Genomic DNA, 25,046 nt, shown 5'->3' with positions numbered 1-25,046 from the left:
TTCTCTCCACAGAATCTATTGTTTGCATCTGCAAATGAGGCCACTGGCTGCTTTTGTATGTAACCACATGATCACTTAGTGCAAGTTAGTAGCATTTACTTTAACTTACTTCCTATATTCTTTAAATGCTCTTGTAGTGCCCTAGAATTGTTCATAAAATCCCTAAAGTCATGTGGCAGTCTTTGTAGATCAGATATGACAGAGAGACTTGGTGAATTAAGAATATCAGTCATGTCTGCTAATATTTCTCCAATGCTGAAATAACAATCACATAATCAGTTACACTGCCCCTTTTTTCTTATATATAAAGAGGGGCTGATGGAAGGGGTAAAAAAACAAGAGCAGATCCAATGGTGATTTTCTGGTATATCTCTTGTCCAGCCCCGTCACGTCCATTTTCCAATTTTCCCAACCCATTTTTAGAAGTCCTACCCTAGACAAACGTTTCTAGGTAATACAGCCTTTAACACTGGTAGGCTTGAAAACTAAGCATGCATTCCTGTAAGCAGAGAATGATTCTCAATATCGTCTGGAAACGAAGCCTAGACTTTCAAAACAAGGCAACTTGTGGCTAAACACTAAACAGTTAATTTAAACGTTAGGAATCCATTGATATACTTTACCTGGAATTAGGATGAAGAGGAAAGCCATGCTCATCTGTATGGCGATTTGGACAGAACTGCTGCAACAAGGGAATTATTCCTGATGACGGCAAAGCACGGACTGGGAAAATCTCTGAATGAAAACAAAAAAATTAGAATAAGATTATATTATTGTGTGTTCTCTCTTGTCTGTTCAAGCAACTACAGAGGATCCAGAATACAGTATTTGACAGAGGAGAGAAAGCAGCATGCCCAAAAGGCGGGACAACAGAGGCGGCAGGGGAGGGTATAAGCAAGGGATGAAGAGAGAAATCTCTCAGAGGATAAAAGGCTTTGTAACTTCTAATGCTGAACATGGATGTTTCACATACTCAAAAGTACTGCACTTTATTTTTTTTATAAATCAAAACTAACCACACAAAAAACTTTTTTTTTTCTTCCTCTAAACAATTAACTGATAGAATTATATTATACTATCTTAATTAATATAAAAGCATTAAGCATGTGTAACGGCTGGTTTCGAGCACTGGTTCGGATTCCGATGGCTCGAACTTTTAGTAGAAGGATCAAACGAAAAAGGAAAACAACGAAACCCAACCACGCAACACAAGCATCTTGACAGAAATAAATTTATTACAGAACTACACAAATTACACACGTGCAGTTTAAATATGGTAAACGGGGTAAAAGGTAACACAGGCTACCCAAACTTAGGAAAAACCCATGCACACTACAAAAGTATTCACACAAAAAAAAAAGAAAGTCCATTTCACACTTTCACACCTGCTTATTGGAATCATAAAGCAAAATCAACAGCAGTTAGTCTGTTTGCATCAGTAATAACAATTTTTGTCTAACAAGCAAATTAAAATAGCCAAAGCCATCATCCGTTTTCAATATTTTGGAATTTGTCTTGATAAAAAAAGGAACAATTGTGACCCTAATAGCCTAAGAGTAACACTTTCGGTTAATAAAAACTGCTCTGGCTGAGTATAAACATCCACACAATAATGCCATATGCTCATATTTCTGAAATCACAATAAATCTGAAAGAGAGGAAAGATTGAAAACAGATAAAAACAGAAGAGATAATTTGTTTCCTTATACAAGCTAGACCTTTTTATTTTATTTTATCATTTTTGGGGGGGTGGGGGATAATAAAGTAATGGAGATGTATACCATATGAAAAGTTTGAGTCATAGGAGATGTTTTTATCCAGTATGCTTGGCTTTAGTAGGTTTACTACAATTTTTTTTTCCCTGGGAGGGGTGTCTCATGTGGGAGACAGGCAGAATACAGATGAAAGGTTAATTTATTTATAATCAAATCTCAAAGAAAAATTTATGTCACCTTTTGGACATTAAAAAATAAATATTTTCATTTTCGATTAAATAGAATTCAGATTCCGGGTTTTTATTTTTATATGTATAGATGCTTCCCTCCTTGACCTCTAATTGCTAAAAACGACAGCCAATCGAGTGATCCTCCATTCGTACACTAGTCGCTAGCACAACTTAATGCGCGATCTTCAACAGCTTGAAATCTTTCTAGAATATGTATGAAGAGTGCTATTGTAGATCTCAATTGTGAGGGTTTCATTCAAAAGATTATATCAAATGCTCTAAAAATACTTCATTCACACATTTGCACGTGTAACAGAAAATTCTCACCTTACAAATGAAGATTTTGATCTTAGAATCCCAGGAATATAATCTACAATCGCCTAGTAATGAGTTTGCACAATTTAAAACAGATCAAAGACAAAATATGACAACTGTACGTGCTAAAAAGGCGAGTTGAATAGATCTCCCTTTATTGGTAATGACTTTATTTTGGCGAGACGGCACAATTATCTTACGACTAAGGGAAAATTACGAAGATGTCTTACCTTCGGGTTTAGGATAAGGCTCACGTCTAAGTCGAATTCCCATCAAAATAAGAAATAGCACCAATGGAATAAGTACTTCGAAGACCACGGCAAGCTAGAGAAAGCAAGAGAAATCGAAAAAAACGAATGGACGGTGTAATAATCACCAGAGCGAGAGAAAAAAACAAGAAGCAAACAGAATAATGTAAACATAGCGTGCCCATTTTGCGCATTCAGAGGTCTAACTTACCGGTGATCGCTTTTTCAAAGTAAAATTCTTCCATAATAACAAACGAAGTTGAAGGCCGAAACCCATTTCTTGGAAGCTGGATTCTGAGCGGGTTCTTTCTTGTGATATCGCAAACTTCGGGCAAAAACTGATTAAATGCTACGATTGAAGGGAAATGGGAATAACAAAGCTTCGTCTTCGAAGAGAACTCGCGAAGCCATCGGTTAGGACATTCGAAAAGATAGTTAGATTAGCAATTATACTGGCTTTTAAATTCAGGGCAAATTCTGTCAACCTTTGTACCGCAGACCAAAACAAAGGGAGCTTCGATCGTTAACTGGTTCCGTACGATATCGAAAGATTTTTTTTCTTGGGTTGATTTACATGTCACGTGTCATAACTTTGAACGAGTTACCACAGGGGGCTCAAGCACGTCGCAGAATGAGTTAGGATTTTAAGGCCATGGTCTCCCTGTGGTGCGACAGAAACTACTTTTAAAATGCGTAAATGCACCAAAACATGAACTTCATGGCCAAAATGAATGGTACTCATGTTAATCAACTCTTAAAAGAGATTGGTCAATAACAAAATGCCATTTTTTTTGCAAAACAAAAAGATAGTTAAAAATTGATAACAGATTTTACCTAATGTAGTATAGGTGGGCTTCCTGTGGATTTCCCTTGGCCAAGATGGCGGCCGTGGATAGTGATAAATGGGGTTGCTCCTTCTTTCGCCATTTGCAGCGAAAGGATCTTTATGAGTATTTATCTGGGCTTCCAGTTGGGATTCTAGACAGATTATTTTGTCACCCAGCAACTTGCCTTACCGTATTCAGGTATATGAGAAATACTGGTTGCTATTATTTTTTGGGAGGAAATTAGCGTAGCGCGTAGAACTCCAAAACCTTTTCAACATAATGATTATCAAACCATAAATTCAAGGAAATTAATAGTTTGTCTTAATGTCTAATAACTAATATTTCATAGCTATCCTAAAAAGAAAAAAAATGCAAGTATAGGGGCACATCTAGCTTTTGGCCAAAGGGGTGGAGGTGGAGGGGGGGGGGGGGGTTTGACCAAAAATGTTCGTCATTACCTTGGTAAGGATTTTGGAATGAACAGACACAATCAAAACAAAGGCAGCCCAAGGGAGGAGGGGGGTAAACCTGGTAGATCCGCTACTGAAATTTTTTTGTGAATTTCAGAGAGCTTCCTGAACTTGCAAAACACTTTGTGATGAGAACGTTGTTTGCTGATCAGCCGGTACCTGAAAGCATAGTTAGTACATGGGTGAAGAGTGCATATTACAAGTAGGTATCACAACATACAAGGATGGGGGGAGGGGGTTGAGGTCAGGGATTGTGCTGGTTATCAGCCAGTGTTAGAGAACATTGATACAAATGAGTGAATGTATGAAAATAGATAAGATATTAGTTTGATTAGCTCATTTTGTAAGTTATTCAATCTTCTTTTTTTATCAATGCTACATACTATAATATTTTTTTGACTACCCAAACCTGCCCACTCTAAAAAGTTCTGCAACCGATATCCCTCTTTGCCTCGTTGTCCTTGACGTATGATTTGCTGTATTTGCATTTCCCAGGTATAACATAGGTTCCCTGAATACGCTGAAGCAGTTGAGAATCTGGCGTGAGGTACCTAGTGGAGTGCATAAGCGATATGAGATGAACGCAACCTTCAGGACAAATATGAAGGCTGCATTATGTGGAGGGTGAGGAAAAATATTCTTAACTAGAAGATCAGTTTGTCATTTCCTCAAGAAAATCACACCATCCAGTAGCATTTATACTTAATGAGATTGTATGTATTTATCTGAAAGATCAATTAACATTTAGTAGGTCTAGATGGATACTGTTGGTTATTCCATACCGATTTTGGCTGTTTTCACGCTTTCCAAAATACACTAAAATCACTTGTACGAGTGCACCTTTTAAATGGCTTTGGGTAATTATTGGTTATTATCCTTTTTGTTGATTTTAGGGGAAAGTCATGGATGGGCTCAACCCAGCACCTTGGTCCAGATAAACACACAAGAGAGCCAGATTTCTTGGATAAATATGCTATCGAGAGATGGGAGGTTTGTAAACACAAGAGAGCCAGGTTTCTTGGATAAATATGCTATCGAGAGATGGGAGGTTTGTAAACACAAGAGAGCCAGATTTCTTGGATAAATATGCTATCGAGAGATGGGATGTTTGTAAACACAAGAGAGCCAGATTTCTTGGATAAATATGCTATCGAGAGATGGGAGGTTTGTAAACATAAGAGAGCCAGGTTTCTTGGATAAATATGCTATCGAGAGATGGGAGGTTTGTAAACACAAGAGAGCCAGGTTTCTTGGATAAATATGCTATCGAGAGATGGGATGTTTGTAAACACAAGAGAGCCAGATTTCTTGGATAAATATGCTATCGAGAGATGGGAGGTTTGTAAACACAAGAGATCCAGATTTCTTGGATAAATATGCTATCGAGAGATGGGAGGTTTGTAAACACAAGAGAGCCAGGTTTCTTGGATAAATATGCTATCAAGAGATGGGAGGTTTGTAAACACAAGAGAGCCAGGTTTCTTGGATAAATATGCTATCGAGAGATGGGAGGTTTGTAAACAAAACAGAGCCAGATTTCTTGGATAAATATGCTATCGAGAGATGGGAGGTTTGTAAACAAAAGAGATCCAGGTTTCTTGGATAAATATGCTATCGAGAGATGGGAGGTTTGTAAACACAAGAGAGCCAGATTTCTTGGATAAATATGCTATCAAGAGATGGGAGGTTTGTAAACAAAAGAGAGCCAGATTTCTTGGATAAATATGCTATCGAGAGATGGGAGGTTTGTAAACACAAGAGAGCCAGGTTTCTTGGATGAATATGCTATTGAGCGATGTTACTGCTATTGATGATGATGTTGGGGTGTGATTTTGACGACAATGACTAGCTGGTAAAAATGTTGGTAGAAATGATAATGATTATCATGAAAACAATGAAGGAGATTATGATCATAATGATGGGCATAGTAACAATGGATGGAATAATTGTTGGATGGCATTGAGTTTGTTTCTCCCATGTTGAAAAAAAAAAGAATTACTTCTAGTATCACAGCTTGTATGTATGCGTTGTGGTGAAACATTGAGAGAAAAGACAGGAGATGAAATGATTGATGATGATTATGTTACTGTACTCTTTGTTACTTGTATTGATGATAGTACATTTTAGTACATAGCATCCCCATTAATAATAATTTTCTTCCCTCAGAGTGTTCTTCATTTCATGACGGGCTCCACAGAGATGGCAGACAATGCAGGAGGTGTCAGCCAAGATGTTGTGAAAGTTCTTGTTTTGAGTGGACTCATGAAATGGTTTGTGTTTGCTCTGACAGCTCAACACACAATGTCCAGAGTGATCTCATACAGTAATTTGAAGAATGACACTTTTTTCAAATAAACAAAAAGATATGTTCTGCATTCCCTTTGGACTAGTAAAAGACTAGTAATACTCTTTAGTGGATTTTGCAAGAACATGTGTTGCAGGCTTCAACTAATTCATGTCTAAATTAAAAGATTATCATTTTATAATAATGAGTTTCTGAGAAAGATATATCAATGTACTGTATATTTGTTTTATCGAGAGACTATTTTATCAGCTTCCACAAGTGAAAACCTGTGAGAACTGTCAAGTTGGCCATCCTAGACAGACAGACATACAATCAGACAGACTGAAAGTCCCATCCCTAGAGTTATTTTTTGTATATTACTCTATGGTATAATTTTCAAAATGTTCTCTCTAAAGTGCCTTCTCTCCCTCTTTAGTGAGTCCCCTGGCTCAAATCCTATTATCAGTCCTGCTGGCTTCCAGTTCCTTCTCTTGGACAGACCCTCACAAGTCTGGTACTTCATGCTTCAATGTCTAGAAACAGTGGAGGTAAACTTTTACCCCTCAAACCCCAAATGTGACCCAGTAGAGGTACACTTTCACCCCTCAAACCCCAAATGTGACTCAGTAGAGGTAACCTTTTACCCCTTAAACCCCAAATGTGACTCAGTAGAGGTAACCTTTTACCCCTTAAACCCCAAATGTGACTCAGTAGAGGTACACTTTTACCCCTCAAACCCCAAATGTGACCCAGTAGAGGTACACTTTCACCCCTCAAACCCCAAATGTGACTCAGTAGAGGTAACCTTTTACCCCTTAAACCCCAAATGTGACTCAGTAGAGGTAACCTTTTACCCCTTAAACCCCAAATGTGACTCAGTAGAGGTACACTTTTACCCCTTAAACCCCAAATGTGACTCAGTAGAGGTGCACTTTCACCCCTCAAACCCCAAATGTGACTCAGTAGAGGTACACTTTCACCCCTCAAGCCCCAAATATGACTTAGTAGAGGTACACTTTTACCCCTCAAACCATAAATGTGACTCAGTAGAGGTAACCTTTCACCCCTCAAACCCCAAATGTGTTTCAGTAGAGGTAACCTTTCACCCCTCAAACCCCAAATGTGTTTCAGTAGAGGTAACCTTTCACCCCTCAAACCCCAAATGTGTTTCAGTAGAGGTAACCTTTCATCCCTCAAACCCCAAATGTGTTTCAGTAGAGGTAACCTTTCACCCCTCAAACCCCAAATGTGACTCAGTAGAGGTAACCTTTCACCCCTCAAACCCCAAATGTGACTCAGTAGAGGTACACTTTCACCCCCCAAACCCCAAATGTGACTCCGTAGAGGTACACTTTCACCCCCTAAACCCTAACTGTGACTCAAATTTTAGAAGAAATGTATCAGAGCCAAAATCCACATAATAACTTTCAACTAACCAGTAGTAACATTTAGTGGCAATAAAAATATACATCGGTAACAATTAAAATATTTATTCTTATTTTTTTTTTCTATATTTTTATAAATAAAATTATTTTTTTCCTCAGGCCAGAGGCATGGACCTTGTAGAGTGTCTGTCTTTGCTTTTTCAGCTCAGCTTCTCATCTCCTGGAAAGGTGAGACTTTCTGTCAGTATGTATCAGGCCCGTACCCAGGGGAGTGGAAATGCACCCCCACACACACGCAACAGCCAAAGATCCACTTTTGGTTATCAATAGATGTGCTATTTGTAGACAAAACTATAAAGCATAAGCTAGATCACTCTGGTATGTAGCCAAATCCGACAATAAACTTTCTGTGGAGATACTGCAAAGGCATAGAAAAATCGTTTTTTGTGTCTTTTCAGCTCACTCCCCATCCCCCCAAGGGGTAAAACTAGGTCCATTTTTCGGATTTTGCACCCAACCAAGAAAAATCCTGGGTATGTGCCTGTGTATTGATTTGATAGACACTAAACTGGCACAGACATGTTGTGGTTGTGGGCATGATGAAGCAACAGTGTTTTAGTTAAATGAGTGCTTTTTATGACTGGTAAGTGCTGGTGACGATGGCAATGGCTAAGGGCTTATTGATTATAAGTTTTCTTGTTAATGATGCGAATGGTGATGGTAATAATTAATATTGGTGGTGATGATGATGACGACAATTATGATGATGATGAGAATGCTTGTTATAGTGATTGATGGTGGTTAGGTGATGACAAAGATGATAAGAGTGATCGATGATGATAAGAATGATGATGATGATTATAATGATAAGAATGGTGATAATGATGATGATTATGATAGAGATTTTTATGATAATGAGAATAAAGATAATGTCAACACAATCTGGGTTTTTAACATTGTTATTTGATGTCAATAATTATGAGAATTATTTTATCACAGGACTATCCTACTGATGGGCTCACTGATAGCCAGATGAAGTTTCTTCAACAATTAAGAGAAATAGGCTTAGTATTCCAAAGAAAGGTACTATTATTTTGATCATTTTCATTACTGCTGTACCAAATACCCTCTTTCACACTTCTTGTTATGTTACCCCTTGAAGTTTTTTTGCAGAATGCAATTGTTTCTTCCTCATCCCATCATGTTCATTTTTCAGAGAAAGTCAAGGAGATATTATCCCACAAAATTATCTGTTAATTTAACAGCAGCAGGGAAAGGTTTGTAGTGAATGTTTCTTTATCAGAGCGACACTAACAGATTTATCATTGCAAGCTGTCAGGCCCAATGGGGGGCAGGGGGAGGGTGCGGGAACACACGCCCATGTTGCTGCTTTTGCTGTTGTTTTTTAAATGAGTATTATGAAAAAACTCCAAAAAGTTCTTGACGACTCAAGCCAAGGTGTGCGCAGCTTGAGAATACCCTTTGCGGTGGAAACACAGCCTCTATTGACTACAGCGCACATTTGGACTTACAATAGCGAGTCAAAAAAGTATTAAAAAATGTACCCCTATTCACTTGTTTTTGTATGCTTTGTATGCCTTTCCAAGATGTTGCCTGTGTACTTTTGTCTTGTTTGATAAAGTTCCTTTTATTATCTGTAGGAATTAATACTACAGATTCACAAATAGAAGCTGGGTTTATTATTATTGAGACAAACTACAGAGTATATGCATACACAGGTATGGCTAAATGTTCTATACTTGAGTATAACCTGAGTATTCAAGTATGTTCTATACTTGATTTAACCTGCCTTACCATTTTTTACTTAAATATTTGTGTTTTTGTTTTTGTTTAAAGTACTCTTTTTACATTTGCAGAGTCTTGCCTTCAAGTGTCCCTCATCGGATTGTTCTGTGAGATACTCTGTAGGTAAGGAACCAGGTACATAGGTGAAAACGTTGTTGGTACTTTCGGTGGTTAACATTTAACTCCATAATAAAAAAAATAGGTGATTTCTTATTGAGGTATAACCTGTATGTCGTTATTTCACTTCGAATGCTTGCTTTTATAGATTCCCAAACTTATGTGTGGCAAGTTTAACACGAGAAAGCTGTCAGCAGGTAGAATAAAAAGTATTTGTGTATGTGTCTATATGTCAGATGAGCTTGCTCTGTCCCTTTGTTTGCCCCCCCCCCCCCCCATTTTCCTCCTTCCCACGTTCCCTTTCCTCCAATTTATTCTCTGTATTCCTCTCTTTCCCTTAAATCTTCTAGACCACACCCATAATTTAAATTATTTTGATTTAAACCCACCCAAATTTCCTGTCTTGGCTTCACAGGCTCTAGCAAGTGGAATTTCTGCAGAACAGGTGAGACAAAGACTATTTCGACATTATCAAGTGGACTCCATTGTTTTCGACAATATTATGCATGCATTTATCAAATATTGGTATTTGTAGGGTTGCCCACTCTGGACATGTGTGCCGAATGTTTTAATGCCGCAATAAAATTATATGCAAAGGACATGTGCTGTACATTTCACTAGGGGAAATAAATCCGGTTGAATCACTCAGGTTTATATATATTTTTCCCTCAGATTCTGAATTTTCTGCAAACGCGAGCTCACCCCGAGATGTTAAAAAGAGTACGTACTTTCAGTATTGTTGTCCTTAGTATTTTGTGTCCCACGCCCTACTTTAATCCATCATTGTTATTAAACGTCTTGGTTGTGTGTGTATTAGACCCCAATTATACCATCGACCATCAGTGATCAAGTCCGCCTGTGGGAAATGGAACGCAGCAGAATGAAGTTCACCGAAGGTAATTCAAAAAGGCTAATAATCAGGCCGCCATTGTTGTGCATTGTTTTCTCCCAAGCAATACAGATTCCTTAAATATAAACATCAAAGATCTTGTATCAGAATACCTCTATTTAACACATTGAACCTTACAAATGGCCTCTACCGGCCTTGAGAAATACCCCCAACCCAATAAATGCAAAATAAACACAACAAGATGAAAATACGCAGGCATCAGTCTAAGGGATAAATGGTCTTGAAGATATGCATCAACCAAGGTGATAGCAACTACTCTTTAGCCAAATAATAGCTCAGGTTCTTTGACAAACTTCAAATCGAACAAGGGAAAAAAGCAGAATCCCCCCTCTCAATAAAACGCTCAAAATACACACAAGGGAGTGAGATCAGCAAACACAGCCCACGAGACAAATAGATACCAGTTCTCAAACACTTTAATTATTCATGCATGCATTAGCCAATGAGTGGAGAGGATATGGGTCACATGCAAAACCCAGATGAACATCAGTAGTGATTTGGATATATGATCCAAACCACTAGTGATGTTCATTTTTTTCATCGCTTCAGAATTCATCGCTTCAAAACCTATCTATTCCTCGCTATTTTTCGTTCTGTTTCAAGAAACAGCTGTTGATAAGGCTATGTTTGCTTCTATAGTGTGTTAGCGGCCACTAGAACTCTATTGTGGCATTTTGGTATCTCTCTATGGAGCTCTTCACTCAGTGATATCCTTTTTATAGTACGCGTTCGTGTTTAAGGGTGGCCGCTCAATAGATAGAGGGACCACTGCACTTTTAAAGTATTTTATAAGATGATATTGTACCTCTATTTAACGACCACTTGCCGGGCCTGAGGATGGCTGCGCTGTACGTTTAATTTTGTTACTTTTATAAACTGATATGATGGTAACTCTTTTTCTTACAGGTGTGTTATACAACCAGTTTCTTTCACAAGCGGACTTTGAAATGCTCCGCAAATATGCCGAGGTATTTTTTTATTATTATTCTATCTATTCAAAGATCTCGTTCGTGTTTAATATTAACACTGTAATGCTGGCGCTGTCTGGACAAGGCTTGATATTAACACTGTAATGCTGGCGCTGTCTGGACAAGGCTTGATATTAACACTAATGATGGCGCTGTCTGGACGAGGCTTTATAGCAACACTAATGCTGGCGCTGTCTGGACGAGGCTTTATATTAACACTAATGATGGCGCTGTCTGGACGAGGCTTTATAGCAACACTAATGCTGGCGCTGTCTGGACAAGGCTTTATATTAACACTAATGCTGGCGCTGTCTGGACGAGGCTTTATAGCAGCACTAATGATGGCGCTGTCTGGACAAGGCTTTATATTAACACTGTAATGATTGTCCTTAGGACCTCGGCGTACTCATCTGGGCGAACTCGACCAAAAGAGTCGTGGTCGTCAGTCGCTCAGGACACGACGACGTCAAGCGATTCTGGAAGAGACAGCGGCAAGGCCCATGACGCATGCGTAGGGAGACTCCAGAACGAATTGACAGATAGGTCGATAGTCGATGTAGTGAGGAGAAGACTTCTAGAAAATGGTCGATGGTCTAAACAAATTGAAAAGATTTTTGATAGTCAACAGGTCAAAGAGTTGGTAATTTAAAGGCCTAATTACCCTAAAGGGTAATTTAAATGGTCGATGGTTGACAGAAATTGTAAAAACTTGTCAATAGTCGGATAGTCCTTTTTTTAGTCAAGAATTACTTTACCTGCCTTTCTTTAAGGCCAATACCTTTCCAGAGTATTTTCAAGATGGCGTTTTTGATATCAAGGATCTGCCCAATCTAGTTCCCAGTCTCTTCTGGGTAAGTTCTCTAAAATAACCCAGAAGAGACTGGGAACCAACTCAGTAACAGGGCTGGTCCCATCACGTGACGAAAACAGTTAAATGAAACTCTTGCTGCGGGTCAGTGAGAATGTATGTGCGGCCTAATTTGTACAAAATCAGTGCACTTTAAAAGCACACTAGCATACACACATTGGTACCGGTCGGGCCAGGACGGGATGCTAGCACAGTCTATTACCCGTGCAGTTCGGCAACCATGGCAGCTGTTTCGTCCTTGCCAATCTCGTCATGGCATAGCAGGTTTGCCTCAGTTAAACTGATGAGTCCTAAAAAGTACGAAACAGCTGTGCATGGTTTCCTGCACGGGTAATATAGACTGTGCAGACTGATGCCAATGTGTGTATGCTAGTGTGCTTTTAAAGTTCACTGACTTGAACGGCATATTCATGTCAAACATGTTGTCCATTGTCTGATCGTGGTCTTGTTGCAATCTTTTGTATCAACGTGATGCTTTGAAAAATATACAAACTTGCGTTTGAATTCCTTGTTTGTTTCTTGTAATTATATAGATTTAGGCACTGCTAAAGGCGGAGCTCAAAACCACAACTTTTTGCTTGATAAATGAGTGACAATAATTTCTATAGTCATCTTTAACGTCACCATTTTTGGCACGGTCATTTGATAAGTTCGGTTACCTCACTATTTTCCTAACAAGAAACATGAAAATTTATGTCTTTGATGACGTCGTCGATTACTTCAAACGTGGTCCGACCGGGCCTGTGCCTTTATTTTGCGCAATTCCAAGTTGTCTTTGCGCTCGGCAATTACGCTGAGTAATGTGCAAATTCAACGCGAGAAGCGTGGAAAATATTCACACTATTTGCAACGAAGTGTTAGTGCTATAACACATTTTGACAAGAGTACACCATCACCAGGTGAATATAATCAAAAAGCCAAAAATGTCGCGATCTCGTACCAGAACAATGAATAAAATACACCAAAATCTGGAAATCGACTCTGCCAAATTTTCGTCTTTAATAAGACTTCTTCAGGGCAGACTGAAGAAGGTGAATCGTTACAAGCTTATATTTACATCAGAATAGTGGCGCGAGACGCAAAAACATTACAACTGACAAAAACGCGCATTTTCTAGAATAGCGCGCGCTATGGATAAAAAGAATTTACACATCTCTACGTGGGTTCCTACTACAAAAAAAGTCATCACTATTAAGACCCCGCGGGTAGATAGACTTCAGTCGATAAGCCCACTGGCCTTCCCTTTCCCTAAGCTGAGCCTCAGAGTTACACTTATCTATAAGTTGTACCATAACACAGCAGGTTTGTGGGTAGGGAAGTTGACCGGGTTAGACGTATTCCTAGGGACGACACATTGAAAGACAGGCGTAAAGGTGAGAATGATCGTGTACCTTTTGTAGTCACTTTTCATCCAGCTTTACCTAATTTACCTGGTATTCTTCGTAATTTACAGCCAGTTCTAGAATCTTCTAGTAGATGTAGGGGTGCTATTGGTAGGGTACCTATGGTGGCTTATAGGAAACCTAGGAGTTTAAAGGATATGTTGGTGCACTCCTCTCTTAAAGAGGATAGTACTCAGGTTAGAGGTTGTGGTAAGTGTGTCAGTAAAAGGTGTAGGGTGTGTAACTTTCTTAAGACAGGGCGGGAGTTTCGCAGTACAGTTACTAATAAGAAATATGTCATTAATTTTGACTTGGACTGTAACTCAGATTTTGTTGTTTATCTAATTACTTGCTCTATGTGTAGCAAGCAATACGTAGGGTCTACTATCAATAGTTTTAGGAAGCGTTTTAATAATCATAAAAGTAGGTTAAATAAGCACCCTAGTTTACCGGTTAGTGAAAGAGTTAAGGATGACCTTATCTATCAACATTTTCATTGCGATCATCATTTAGGTCTTAATAATGTTATGGTTACAACTTATAGATAAGTGTAACTCTGAGGCTCAGCTTAGGGAAAGGGAAGGCCAGTGGGCTTATCGGCTGAAGTCTATCTACCCGCGGGGTCTTAATAGTGATGACTTTTTTTGTAGTAGGAACCCACGTAGAGATGTGTAAATTCTTTTTATCCATAGCGCGCGCTATTCTAGAAAATGCGCGTTTTTGTCAGTTGTAATGTTTTTGCGTCTCGCGCCATTATTCTGATGTAAATAAGCTTGTAACGATTTCCCTTCTTCAGTCTGCCCTGAAGAAGTCTTATTAAAGACGAAAATTTGCCATCACCAGGTGCGATATAGGTTGATTAAAGAAGTGGTTAAGGATTACTTGTAGTATCCGAATTTTTTTTCACAAAACGCAAACAAAAAATTGAATAGTACATAGATAATAAATATGGGTTACCTTGAATTAAGCTTTTTGTCTATATCCTCCTCGACGTAGACTAAATAGATCAACGGCTTCTCTGATGCTAGAGAGCTCTCTCAGTTCTTGTGGAGTGCGCGCGATTAAAATTTTAAAGTTCGTAAAACCTTTCACTTATATCAATCTAGCCAAAACAAAGCATAGATAAACGTTCAAATTCTGAAAATGAAATTGAATTCAATTGAAATTTGAATTTTCTACAGATCTTTGAAAATTTACGTGGCCGCGCGAAAGGAGATTGAATCGAGTGAATAATTTCAAGTTTTGGCGGGAAAATCTAAAACAACGTATTTTCCTTAAATCCGTTAAAATTCAGAGACGGCAATGCCACAAAATATTTTCGAATTGTTTTCTATTGCAGAGCTGCCCACAATGAAGCGAAGGATAATTTAAAGTCGAGAATTGTATGCGAAAAAAGAAAATATCGTTTTGTTGTAGGTTTCAAAAACAGCGCGCGCTCGTGAGAGAATGTCGCCATTCTTGATTGCGAATGCAGCGCGCTCGCACAATGAAAAAACAATTCAAAGACTAAAAAATATCCGCTAAATTTTGCAGATTTGTTTCCTGAAGTTAAATAATAATTTGACTACCAGGTAGAGATATAAAGATGACGGTAAAAGTTGTAACCACACAACGTTCATGAAGACGGGAACTGGTTTAGCCCACGCATATGTTTTCTCATGTAATTTGGTTGACATTTCGATCTACGTCACAAATGACTGGACCCGGTCCTTTCAGTTCACGGCCTTTTTTCCAAAGGTTGACCAAAATACCTCAATATTACAGATTTGAGTTATTCGTGCGAACGCGTGTTTTATAGGGTCCATACGAACCACATACCATTTGGAAGATGAAAATATAAAGAACTGACTCAATCAACTCTGAAAGGTTATATGGAGTTTCAGTGTCATACGTTTACCCTGTGCAGGAAAATGTTTCGCTATAATTCTGTAAAAAAAAATAGAACTTATGGAATCACTTCTTTATTGCCTAGAACTCCAGGAACATTTCAGCTTTTTATCGTTAAGATAATGTATTCTTTTTAAAGTAATAACAAATTTTCTTTGGGTCATCGCGCACAGTGACTTTATTGAGCGTTGTCATGGGGAGTAAACGACCTGCGCAAAATGTGCCAATTAATAACCGAAATGTCAGTCTGGTTCGTATTAACTTGTTCCAGCAGTTTCATCTCAAATCTTATCATTATAAAAACATTTCTGCATACTGTCAACATATGATTAATCTCGGGAAATTCCTCTGCGGTATCTTTGATTATCGAGAAAAGCATTTTCTTTAACACGGTCCTCCTGTGGTACAATTTACGACCAGTGAGCTAAACCCATAAACCAATCAAATCTCAGCATGATTATATTTTTATTTGCTCACCCAATGAACAACGCGCTAGAACAAAGGGACCGATGACTGTTGATATATGTGTTGTCATCAAAAGCTTGTGTCCATATTTCTTCAGTCAGTATTTGAGAAACAGAAATGGTGTGACTATGAAAGGACAAGACACCGACCAAGGATATCGCCAAGTAGGCCGACATGCGTTTATTTTCCCACGTGAGAATGGCAAAGGAGAATCGTCCACTACGACAATCATTGCATCGCCAGTTCCAGCTGACAAAGAACACGATTTGCCAAAGGAGTTTACGAATTACATGCGCGCGCTATTTGGAATTTTGGACGAGCACAACACAGGATATGTGAAGTTAGCCGACATCCAGTCTTACTTGGATGTTAAAGAGGGTCAAGGCGGCTTACCAGCGGGTATTTTAGAGAGTTTATATAAAGTTACGCCGAGAAATGGACTCCTGGATTTTGAGAGTCTGTGTAATGGTTTTAAGCTTGCAATCCGTTCGCGACGCTCCAAGCCGATATCGCCGACGACTCGAAAATCTCATTCTATGACTAATCTAAATGAATATAAAGACTGGACTTCAGATTCTAGCGAGGACTCTTTTAGGATCAGAGATGGGAGTGAACGCTCTGACCTTGTTGATAAGTGGAGAAGATGGCGTGGTGAATCGTTGACGGACGTTCGAGACGCACCGTCCGGAAGTAAGTCTTGAAACAACTAAAAACCCATGTTTACAAGCCCCTTAGCATACAGCATTTGCATCCGAGCTCAGAGCGGCATGCGTCTTTGCATTCACACCTGGAATTAACCGTTAGGAAGAACCGAGATTAGGAGATAATTACTTGTCTTTGTTAATTCTTATCTCAAAGGAAGACATCGCACGGTTTTATTAAAGTCATACCTGTGAGATTTGACGGTCCATTACTCAAGGATAGTGCCAGGTGTAATTTGGAGGTGGCGCGTTTGGGTGGCTTTGGCTTTCTAAATTACTATTGACCTTTTTCAAGACGAGTCAACCGAAAAGTCAATATTCTTACCAAGCGGTATTGTTGTGCCTGTCAAATGAAATATTCAAATCAGTACACCATGGGAAAATATCAAATGACCGCTTGGTTGCAAACTTTATCCTACCAAATCGGCATTTATTTTTTTTTCTCTTCAGCCCAAGTACCCATTTCACGCCAGTGCAGTTTTTTGTTTCATCCCAATAAAGACAATGACACTCACTTTTCACCCTTATAAAAACCCTAGTTCATGCTTATTGTTATTTCCCCCGAAGTTATTGTTTTTGCGGAAATGTGTTGACGGAAAGATTAGACTAAACTTGTCGAACATCCCGGATTCCGCGCTTTGTTTGTGAAACTTACTGTGTTTCGGGTGTAAAAAATTTCAGTTACTAATCTCTAAGAAATTTCAGTAACTCATATCTTTTTCCTTACTGGAGAATTTAAAGAAAATTAAAGATCAATTAACTAAAGCATAGTCAACATAAATTGAATGTATATCCCTGGTGTACCTTAAGTAAGTAGTCTTCAAAACCACGTATGTTTCTGTGATATGTAATCATCTCAGAAAGTCCATACATAGCTGTCAAATGGTTTGGTAACATCGAATTAGGCTGTGCCCAAATAGTTTTTGCCATATGGCATGCAGACCACTTGTTGGGTGTAACAATTACTCCACAGCTGTAGATGCTATCAACTTGTGTGGCAAAACAGTGTGAAATACAATAACCCTTACCAGCTTGGGTTGATAGTTTTGTTTTGATTTAGCACAAAAGGTTTATTGTAATGAGTTCATAACCTTTGAAGTGTTTTCAAGATGTTAAGCCTGCTGTGTGTGAGGAGGCATTCATATGTGTAAGGAGGCGGGGTGGGGGTCTAGTGAAATTTTGTGGAGTAAAAAACCGCCAAAAAAAGGATTTTTTTTGCTTTAAATGTTTCATTCGTGCCTACAGTTGCTGGTAGGAATAATATGACAATGGTTATTTGATGGTTATTGGTTTTAGACGAAATAATTGCATTGTTCACATAAGTTTACCTACATGCAGTTAAACATCGACGAGGCACATAAAAATGGAGCAGTTTTACTCAAAGTTGACACAATTGTCTGCAAGGTCAATCTAAAATGGGTATGAATAGGAGTCCTCAAACCAGCCGATCTGTTCTGTTTTTTTTTTTTCAGAATGTTCAAGTACAACCCACTATCAGTAGTTTATTTTAATAGGTCTATAATTTATCCATTATTTTTTTAAATCTGTAGTCGGTGTGATATTTAGACCATCACCATTCCCAAAGCCTACCCTCCTGCCCCTCCCTTGAGCATTTCGCAACACAAAACTTTGCTCACTAGTATTTCTGGAGAAGGCTGCCATAATAATAATAATAATAATAATGCTCGTTTATTTCAACCGTTTGCAGTTCTTTTACAACTGAATTACCGGTAGGGTCAGCTAACTACAAAATACATTACACCATACATAATTCATAATAACATTAAATCCCCAGCATATTGCGCTGAGACGAATTTGGAAAAACGGTCCGTGCGACCCGGAACCACACTATGTGAGCGCTTAGATCTTAGGGAGTATGGCGAGTTGGAGGATATAAGTCTGCTTGACACTAGGGGGTATAAGACGCTCCCCTGTTTGATATTGCTTATGAATTTTCTGCACACATTGTGACGCCGCGCCTCTAGAGAAGACAAGCATGCGCGTTCGAGGGCGTCCTCGTAGCTAAGGCCACTACCGAAAATTATTCCTAGAGATCTTTTTTGAATTCTTTCTAAGGCAGCACATAGGTATTGCGGAAGGTTGGAAAAGACAACGCAGCCATGTCCTATAATCTAATATTTTCCCATTTTCTTCCTGCAGTGTCTTCTCCAGGGATGGGCCAGAGACGAAACTCAACCACAAAAGTGTATTTTGTTGGCAATGAAGAACAGGAGAGAGTGTCATCAACATCTGGAAGTGAGAAAGACTTCGAGGGTTTGAAGGGTGGAAGTAGTGATGTCAGTGAAAAATTTGACAAGGTCAGTTATCACATCACCTGTCTTTTAAGGTCACTTGTAGAGCTTCCTAGTTGTCTGGTTAATCAGAGTGATGTCATATACACTCTATGGAGATATTTTCACACTACAAACAGCCTTAAGCATATAACTAATTATTGTATTATTGCTGTAATTATTGTTGTATTTTACTTTGAAGTTCTATGTTAAAACATTACTGAGATTTTGAGTACTCTTCAACGGTCAAACTGGGCTATGTTTTTTACCATCAATCAAAACCATTATAGCCAAATTTGTTGTTGCACGACCTGCCAGGATCCAAAATTCCTTTCTTCGTTTGGGAATAGCGCATAGTTAATCAAACCAAACAATAAAAACCAGGCAAACCGCCCCCAAAGCTTGTGTCTGACTACACGCTATTCCCAAATGAGACAAAGACTTTGGATTCGCCGGGGTCGCGCAACAACAAATTTTGCTGTAACAATTATTGGCTGGTGGAGAGCACTTCATTGGATTTTGACCACCATATCTCGATGCTTACCAATCAAATATGCACATAAATGTAATCCTTAAATCAACATAATTCATAACATGGATAATAGTGAAAGCAGATTTACATTTCAGAATTGCAGTTAAAATGTAGATCATTTAAAAACAATTGAACATTTTAATTTAAATTTAAAATTTTTTAAAGTTTGCTTTTTTGTGGGGGGGGGGGAGGTGGGGAGGCTTTTTCTTTTATTTGCCCCCAAACCCAATCTTCCCATGTGCTAACCCCCCACCCCCCTTGTCCCCCCCAGCCCCCTTGTTAGCTATACGTCAATGATTTCCAACACCTGTTTTCTGTGTAACTTGTTGTTCAGTGTGTTCATTTCTGTTATTGTTCTTTTAACAGGACAGTAGGCTCAAGCAAATTGCAGAGGAACATGACATATTGAGGAGTGGAATGGAAGTGATTGAGAGAGCTAGGAAATGGTACTTCAAGAGAATCACAGCTGTACAGGAAGAGAAGCTGCATTTGGAACAGCCAGACTGCAAACTCTCCCTAGAACAGGTACATCCACACCAGCACAGTATTTCCAATCCATCCACACCAGTACACTATTTCCAATCTAGCTAGGCAATAACACCTTGGTCCCCCTGTCAATGCTAATTGAACAGGAATATCGTAAAATCAGTTGAATAGAATCAAAAAGCCCAAACTGTCGTGATCTCGCACCAGAACAATGAATACAATACACAAAAACTGGAAATCGACTCTTCCTGAAGAAGTCTTATTAAAGACGAAAATTTGGCAGAGTCGATTTCCAAAATCGGTTGAAATACAGTAAATGTAAAAAAAAATATAAAGAAAGCCAATGTGGTTGAAGACAGAGAATGTATGAAAATTCTAACAAAAATTACGCTTATGATGAGGTCCAAAATCTTGTGACACTGGCCTAATGCGGTTGAAGTGACAGCTATGGTCATAACAAAATACAAAATCTTAAGTTCATCCTTCACATGATATATTCCCCTTCTGCTCACAGATTTTTTATTTTTTTTTTTTTTACTTAATTACATCTCACTGTTTTTATAGATGCAGTATGAGATGCTTTTGCACAAGACTCGAAGGGCTGAGTTGAAACTTGATGCAAGAACATTTGCTAACTACAAGTCCAACATCTTACATCTGAACGAATATCTCTCTAAAGTACTGGAGAGTCCCCTCAAGAAACATGTAAGTCAAGATTTCAATACACAGGTTTCCCTTTGAAAAAAAAAGGAAAATGAGTATATATTTATATTTATAAATCTATATGAGCGAATTTGACTATATCTGAAAATGTGTAAAGCCTAATAGTTTAATAAATTCTAACTAGGCCACTCACACTAAGAAGTCAACCCTAGAGAAAGATAAAAAATAAAATCTGATAATTACTATATGTCTGACGATATATAGTTGTAATTTTCTCAATTAATTTTTTTCACCTAGCCGGTGGAAATGGATGTGTGATTCAGTATTGTGTGTATAATTTGTATAAAATTGCAGCGTGGTGCGCCATCTTTAAGTTTACTCATTGCAAGCACCACTATTCAGAATACGTTTCATTATCAACTTATAATCAGAGGCGAACCAGTATTAGAATTAGTCACTCGTGATCCTTCGGGAAAATAAAATATCATTTGGAGTTGTGTCTTGACTGTTTTCTCAATAAAACTAGTTGCATTACTATATTAGCCTCCTGTGTTGTTATTTAGGGGAATTGTGGCGCAGAAAGGGGTTTAGTTCCTATTTTCTCTCGAGGGACTAAACCCCTTTCTGTGCCCTTACTTACAATGTAACTAGCTTTATTGAGAAAACAGTCAAGTCACAACTTAAAATTATATTTTATTTTCCCGAAGGATCACGAGGGACTGATTCTAATCCTGGTTCGCCTGTGTTATAATGCTATTTTACATTGTTTTAAGGGGCAAATTGATTTCGCGGCACAAGTGGAGAGTACCAAGCAAGAAATCACAGCTCTCAAACAAGTAAGTTCTGTCAGTACCTTTGTTTCTTTGATGACTGATGTATAAGGCACACTCTATGAGGCAGGTCTCACAAAGCACGAGAATACATTATGTGGGTATGAGAGTACATATGTACCTTCATACTCTTGCCCCATGATGCTCTACGCACCGGGTCCCGACACAGCCAACCCAAGCTTGTAATAGATAGAGGTGCTAGATATCTTTTTTTTTTAAACACTAAACTTAAATATACGCTGACTTAGTATAGTTTTATTTTAAAATCTTTCTTGTGTTTAGTTACGTTAATTAATACAATTTTCTTTAATTTTGTAGCAACTCGAAGAGAAAGAACAGCAAATTGCACAGCTTGAAAAAGAGAAGACAGCACTTATCAAAGACTTGTTCATTGCTAAAAGCGAACCAGTAAAACCGGTTAAACCAGCTAAACCAGTCAAGGCAGTTAGTAGTTTAAAAGTTTCACTTCGCTGAGCCTCGCCCCTCACAACCGAGCGAACCGCGAGTGTGGTTTATTAGCAGAGCGAACTATCGACGGAATACGAAGGCTAACAAACAGCGGATGTGCGATTTTCTAGCCCACCCACGAATTCACCGTGCACAGCCGAGCGAAGCACGAATACACCGCGATAGCTGAGCAGAGAACGAACACACCTCGATATCCGAGTGAAGCACGGGCACATCTCGATAGCCGAGTAAAGCACGATCGCACCCCGATAGCCGAGAACGAATACTCCGCGATAGACGAGTGAAGCACGTATGCAACTCAATAGCCGAGCGATGCACGAATACACCGCGATAGCCGAGCGAAGCACGAATACTACGCGATGGCCGAACGAAGCACAAATAGACCACGATAGACGAGTGAAGCACGAATACAACGCGATAGCACGAACACACCGCGATAGCCAAACGACATATTTTTCCTACACAGTCTTGGACAACGTGACGTCAGGGAATCCTATGATCACACAGTAACGATGATTTTTTTTATTAGTTGAATCCAGGGGGTTCATTAATGAAATACGAAGTATGAAGCCGTACATTCTTAATTTGTACTAAAGTATTTTTGCCTATGATTAAAACAGTCTCATGAAACGGGTAGAATTGATGAAACAGAAAAATCGAAAATTATTCCCTTTGTAAAAATCCAAAGCGTGTGTCCTCATAACATACACATATCGTAAACCCTTTTCGTGAGCAGAATAGAAACAAAGTATTTATGATTAGGATCTAAGTGATAAAATGTTGAGTTTACAAGATCTTTATATTGTACATATAAATTGTGCTTTAATTTATGATTGCATACCTTTTTATAGAAATTGAAGAGAATAAATAAATATACATTTTTATAGAAAAAAGTTTGTTTTGTTTCTTGTCATCTCATTGTCATCTCCTGTCTATTGTGTTCTTAACTTTTTAATGGATTGGTATGGGGGGGAGGGCGCCTTTTTGGCTATTTTTCTTCCTTTTAACTATTAGATTAGAATCGTTTTGATAGTCATTTATTAGTTTTAATTCAAACAACAGAATTCAAGTTTTTACAAAACCCACCTTATTGATTTTGGATACCTTAAAGCTCGTTTCAAAGCTCAGCTTTTAAAAAAAGTGCAAACAATTTTCCCCTGATCCACACACGCATTTACTGTTTTTTTACCACCACGCGCCTTTAAAACTAACAGCGCAGTGACCACTTCTATTACTTAGAAAAATGCATTCTCCTAACATCGAAAAGGTTCTAACTTTTGAATCCTTGCGTGTACGGGGCATAAAATTCAGTTTTGGCAAAAAAAAAGCCCTAATAAACGCCCGCTATCTAAGCTTAAAAGTTTGTAATAAACGCCCCTCTCTAAACCGCTCTCTAACGTTCCTGATCCCATTGTTTAGGATGTCAGCAATTTTATTTCGTTTTGTCCTCGCAGTGTAGCATCCAGGAATAACACACGCAGACGAAAATTAGAAATCGAATATTATAAATATCTGGTAAAGCATAGAGAATCATCAGGAAAAAAGAAATCAGGCGGCATTGCAGTTTACGTAAAAAAGTGTATTTATGGTTGCGGTACTCAATATGTACGAACCGAAAACAATAACGTGCTATGGATCAAACTGAGCAAACGTTTTTTTCTTATGAAGAAATATATATATTTAGCAACGGTATATCTAAGCCCGGCTAACGGAATGAAAAACAATCGGGACCATAGCAAGGATGCTATAGAAAATCTTGAATGTGAAATATTAAGATTCTCATTCAAAGGCGATGTCATTATACAAGGCGATTTCAACGCGCGTACGAGCAACTTGCAAGAGTTCGCTCTGGAGGACGACCAAAATATATTTCTTACTTTACCGGAGGACTATAAAGTCGATTTTCAAAATTTCAAAAACTCACAAGATTCGAAAGTAATTGACAGCAGAGGCAGAAACTTGATAGATTGTTGTACAGCCCTCAAACTAAGCATTTTAAACGGAAGGGTTGTGGGGGACTTAGAGGGGAAGAAAACGTGCTTCAAATAAAACGGCAGCAGTGTTGTTGACTATGTCATCCTGTCTAATCAGATTGTCAAAACGTTTAATTATTTCATTGTCAATCCCCAATCGAGCCTCACTTAACGGACCATTGTTCCTTGCCCTACGCACTGAGACTACACTGTCTTAAAGACATACGGAGTACAGAAAAGGAAGAGGGTCAGTACGCAGCTCTTACAAGCTGCAATTCGATTGGGCAAATGAACAATATCCGCACCTTGACACAAAGAACGAGAAGAATAGAGACAAAAGAACTCCTTTGTAGAATAAAGATAATAGGAGACAAAGCAGCTGCGTACTTAGGGTCAGTACAAGCTGCAATTTGATTGGGCAAATGAACAATATCCGCACCTTAAGGAAAAGGGGAGAGTGACGACGGTCTCAATGAATTTAGAAAAATGCGCTGGGACGGAAAGACCCATGAAGATCTAAAATTAGCTCTTGAATCTGACCCCTCTAAGCCTGAGAAAGAGGCATATTACCGTCAGCCACAGGGAAAGTTTTTAACGCAATCTTGAACAAAAGATTATACAGCTTTTTGGTGGATAAAGGCATACATAAACCAGAACAATGTGGTTTTAGAAAAAAACACGGGACCGTAGATAGCATTTTTGTGATGAAAACTTTAATTGATAAATATGTAAAGTCCAAACCAAAAAAAGCGGGTAAAATCCTTTTTGTGTGCTACGTCGATTTTAGCAAAGCATTTGACAGTGTACTCAGAAATATTTTTTTCAAAAGACTGGAATTGGAAGGAATAACTGGTCGTTTCCTTGATATTCTAACTTCAATGTATGCAAATGATAAATCCTCAGTAAAATTAGACAGTTTTGTGACGACGGCATTCAGATGTTACACAGGAGTGAAACAGGGGTGGATGATTTCGCCAACGCTATTCAACTTCAACCTAAGTAGCCTGCCAGAAAAACTCAAAAGGAAAAAGAAAAATCCCGTTTTATTCTTTTGGGGGTAGTCAGATTTTCAACCCCCCTTTCCCCCGGAAAAGTAAGGACCACTTTTTTTTCGGATTTCGCCCCCCCCCCCCCCCCCCCTAAGAAAAGATCCTGGTATGGGCCTGAAGACTGTCTAACTCTCTCTCTCTTCCTGTTTGAGCGATTCTTTTTAAGTGTTCTCTAT

The 25,046-nt window shown here is 38.6% G+C and overlaps 3 protein-coding genes and 1 long non-coding RNA gene across 6 annotated transcripts in view; 2 read left to right on the top strand and 2 right to left on the bottom strand.

Moving 5' to 3' along the window:
• The window catches only part of LOC5510491 (ATP-binding cassette sub-family A member 2), a 67,237-nt gene extending 64,167 nt beyond the window's left edge, over nucleotides 1-3,070 (bottom strand). Inside the window, exons 1-4 of the mRNA XM_048730950.1 lie at nucleotides 2,720-3,070; nucleotides 2,491-2,584; nucleotides 624-735; nucleotides 110-255 (exon numbers count right to left, since the gene is read on the bottom strand). Of these exons, the coding sequence (XP_048586907.1) occupies nucleotides 110-255; nucleotides 624-735; nucleotides 2,491-2,584; nucleotides 2,720-2,785 (418 nt within the window). The 5' untranslated portion in view covers nucleotides 2,786-3,070. The remainder of the gene's footprint in view (nucleotides 1-109; nucleotides 256-623; nucleotides 736-2,490; nucleotides 2,585-2,719) is intronic.
• A 265-nt stretch (nucleotides 3,071-3,335) lies between these two features.
• On the top strand, nucleotides 3,336-12,647 carry LOC5510514 (general transcription factor IIH subunit 4). Its single transcript, XM_001630924.3, has 17 exons — nucleotides 3,336-3,533; nucleotides 3,903-4,007; nucleotides 4,301-4,429; nucleotides 4,699-4,795; nucleotides 5,972-6,075; nucleotides 6,526-6,637; nucleotides 7,634-7,702; nucleotides 8,474-8,557; nucleotides 8,691-8,751; nucleotides 9,136-9,213; nucleotides 9,352-9,403; nucleotides 9,546-9,594; nucleotides 9,813-9,842; nucleotides 10,070-10,117; nucleotides 10,215-10,293; nucleotides 11,214-11,275; nucleotides 11,669-12,647. The coding sequence occupies exons 1-17, from the start codon at nucleotides 3,388-3,390 to the stop codon at nucleotides 11,777-11,779; spliced, it is 1,416 nt and encodes a 471-aa protein (XP_001630974.1). The 5' UTR covers nucleotides 3,336-3,387; the 3' UTR covers nucleotides 11,780-12,647.
• LOC116617181 lies at nucleotides 9,152-21,549 on the bottom strand. 3 transcript variants are annotated; one of them, XR_007312429.1, is made up of 5 exons: nucleotides 21,404-21,549; nucleotides 17,383-17,453; nucleotides 16,768-16,921; nucleotides 16,501-16,664; nucleotides 9,152-11,868 (listed from the first exon to the last, which is right to left on the bottom strand). It is a non-coding gene; the product is annotated as an uncharacterized LOC116617181 (long non-coding RNA). The 3 variants fall into 3 exon arrangements; XR_004295656.2 differs by lacking the exon at nucleotides 21,404-21,549 and having other exon boundaries at nucleotides 17,383-18,743; XR_004295657.2 differs by lacking the exon at nucleotides 17,383-17,453 and having other exon boundaries at nucleotides 10,384-11,868; nucleotides 21,404-21,542.
• LOC116617180 lies at nucleotides 15,936-22,741 on the top strand. The gene is made up of 6 exons (XM_032379646.2): nucleotides 15,936-16,567; nucleotides 18,739-18,896; nucleotides 19,768-19,926; nucleotides 20,452-20,592; nucleotides 21,324-21,386; nucleotides 21,699-22,741. Exons 1-6 carry the CDS (start codon nucleotides 16,006-16,008, stop codon nucleotides 21,852-21,854), a joined length of 1,239 nt encoding a protein of 412 aa, XP_032235537.1. The 5' UTR covers nucleotides 15,936-16,005; the 3' UTR covers nucleotides 21,855-22,741.
• Nucleotides 22,742-25,046: the final 2,305 nt, after the last annotated feature.

This window comes from Nematostella vectensis, chromosome 8 (assembly GCF_932526225.1).
Source record: "Nematostella vectensis chromosome 8, jaNemVect1.1, whole genome shotgun sequence".
Classification (NCBI taxonomy): Eukaryota; Metazoa; Cnidaria; class Anthozoa; order Actiniaria; family Edwardsiidae; genus Nematostella; species Nematostella vectensis.
The sequence above is the reverse complement of the archived record's forward strand: the minus strand, read 5'-3'. Positions and strand labels throughout refer to the sequence as shown.

Excerpts from the sequence above, each read along its gene's own strand:
- LOC5510514 (XM_001630924.3), top strand. The coding sequence starts at position 3,388 with ATGGCGGCCGTGGATAGTGATAAATGGGGTTGCTCCTTCTTTCGCCAT. Across the intron at positions 7,703-8,473 it reads GCTTCTCATCTCCTGGAAAG|GACTATCCTACTGATGGGCT; the intron begins GTGAGACTTTCT and ends ATTTTATCACAG. Across the intron at positions 10,294-11,213 it reads CAGAATGAAGTTCACCGAAG|GTGTGTTATACAACCAGTTT; the intron begins GTAATTCAAAAA and ends TTTTTCTTACAG.
- LOC116617180 (XM_032379646.2), top strand. The coding sequence starts at position 16,006 with ATGAAAGGACAAGACACCGACCAAGGATATCGCCAAGTAGGCCGACAT. Across the intron at positions 19,927-20,451 it reads GCAAACTCTCCCTAGAACAG|ATGCAGTATGAGATGCTTTT; the intron begins GTACATCCACAC and ends CTGTTTTTATAG. Across the intron at positions 21,387-21,698 it reads AAATCACAGCTCTCAAACAA|CAACTCGAAGAGAAAGAACA; the intron begins GTAAGTTCTGTC and ends TTAATTTTGTAG.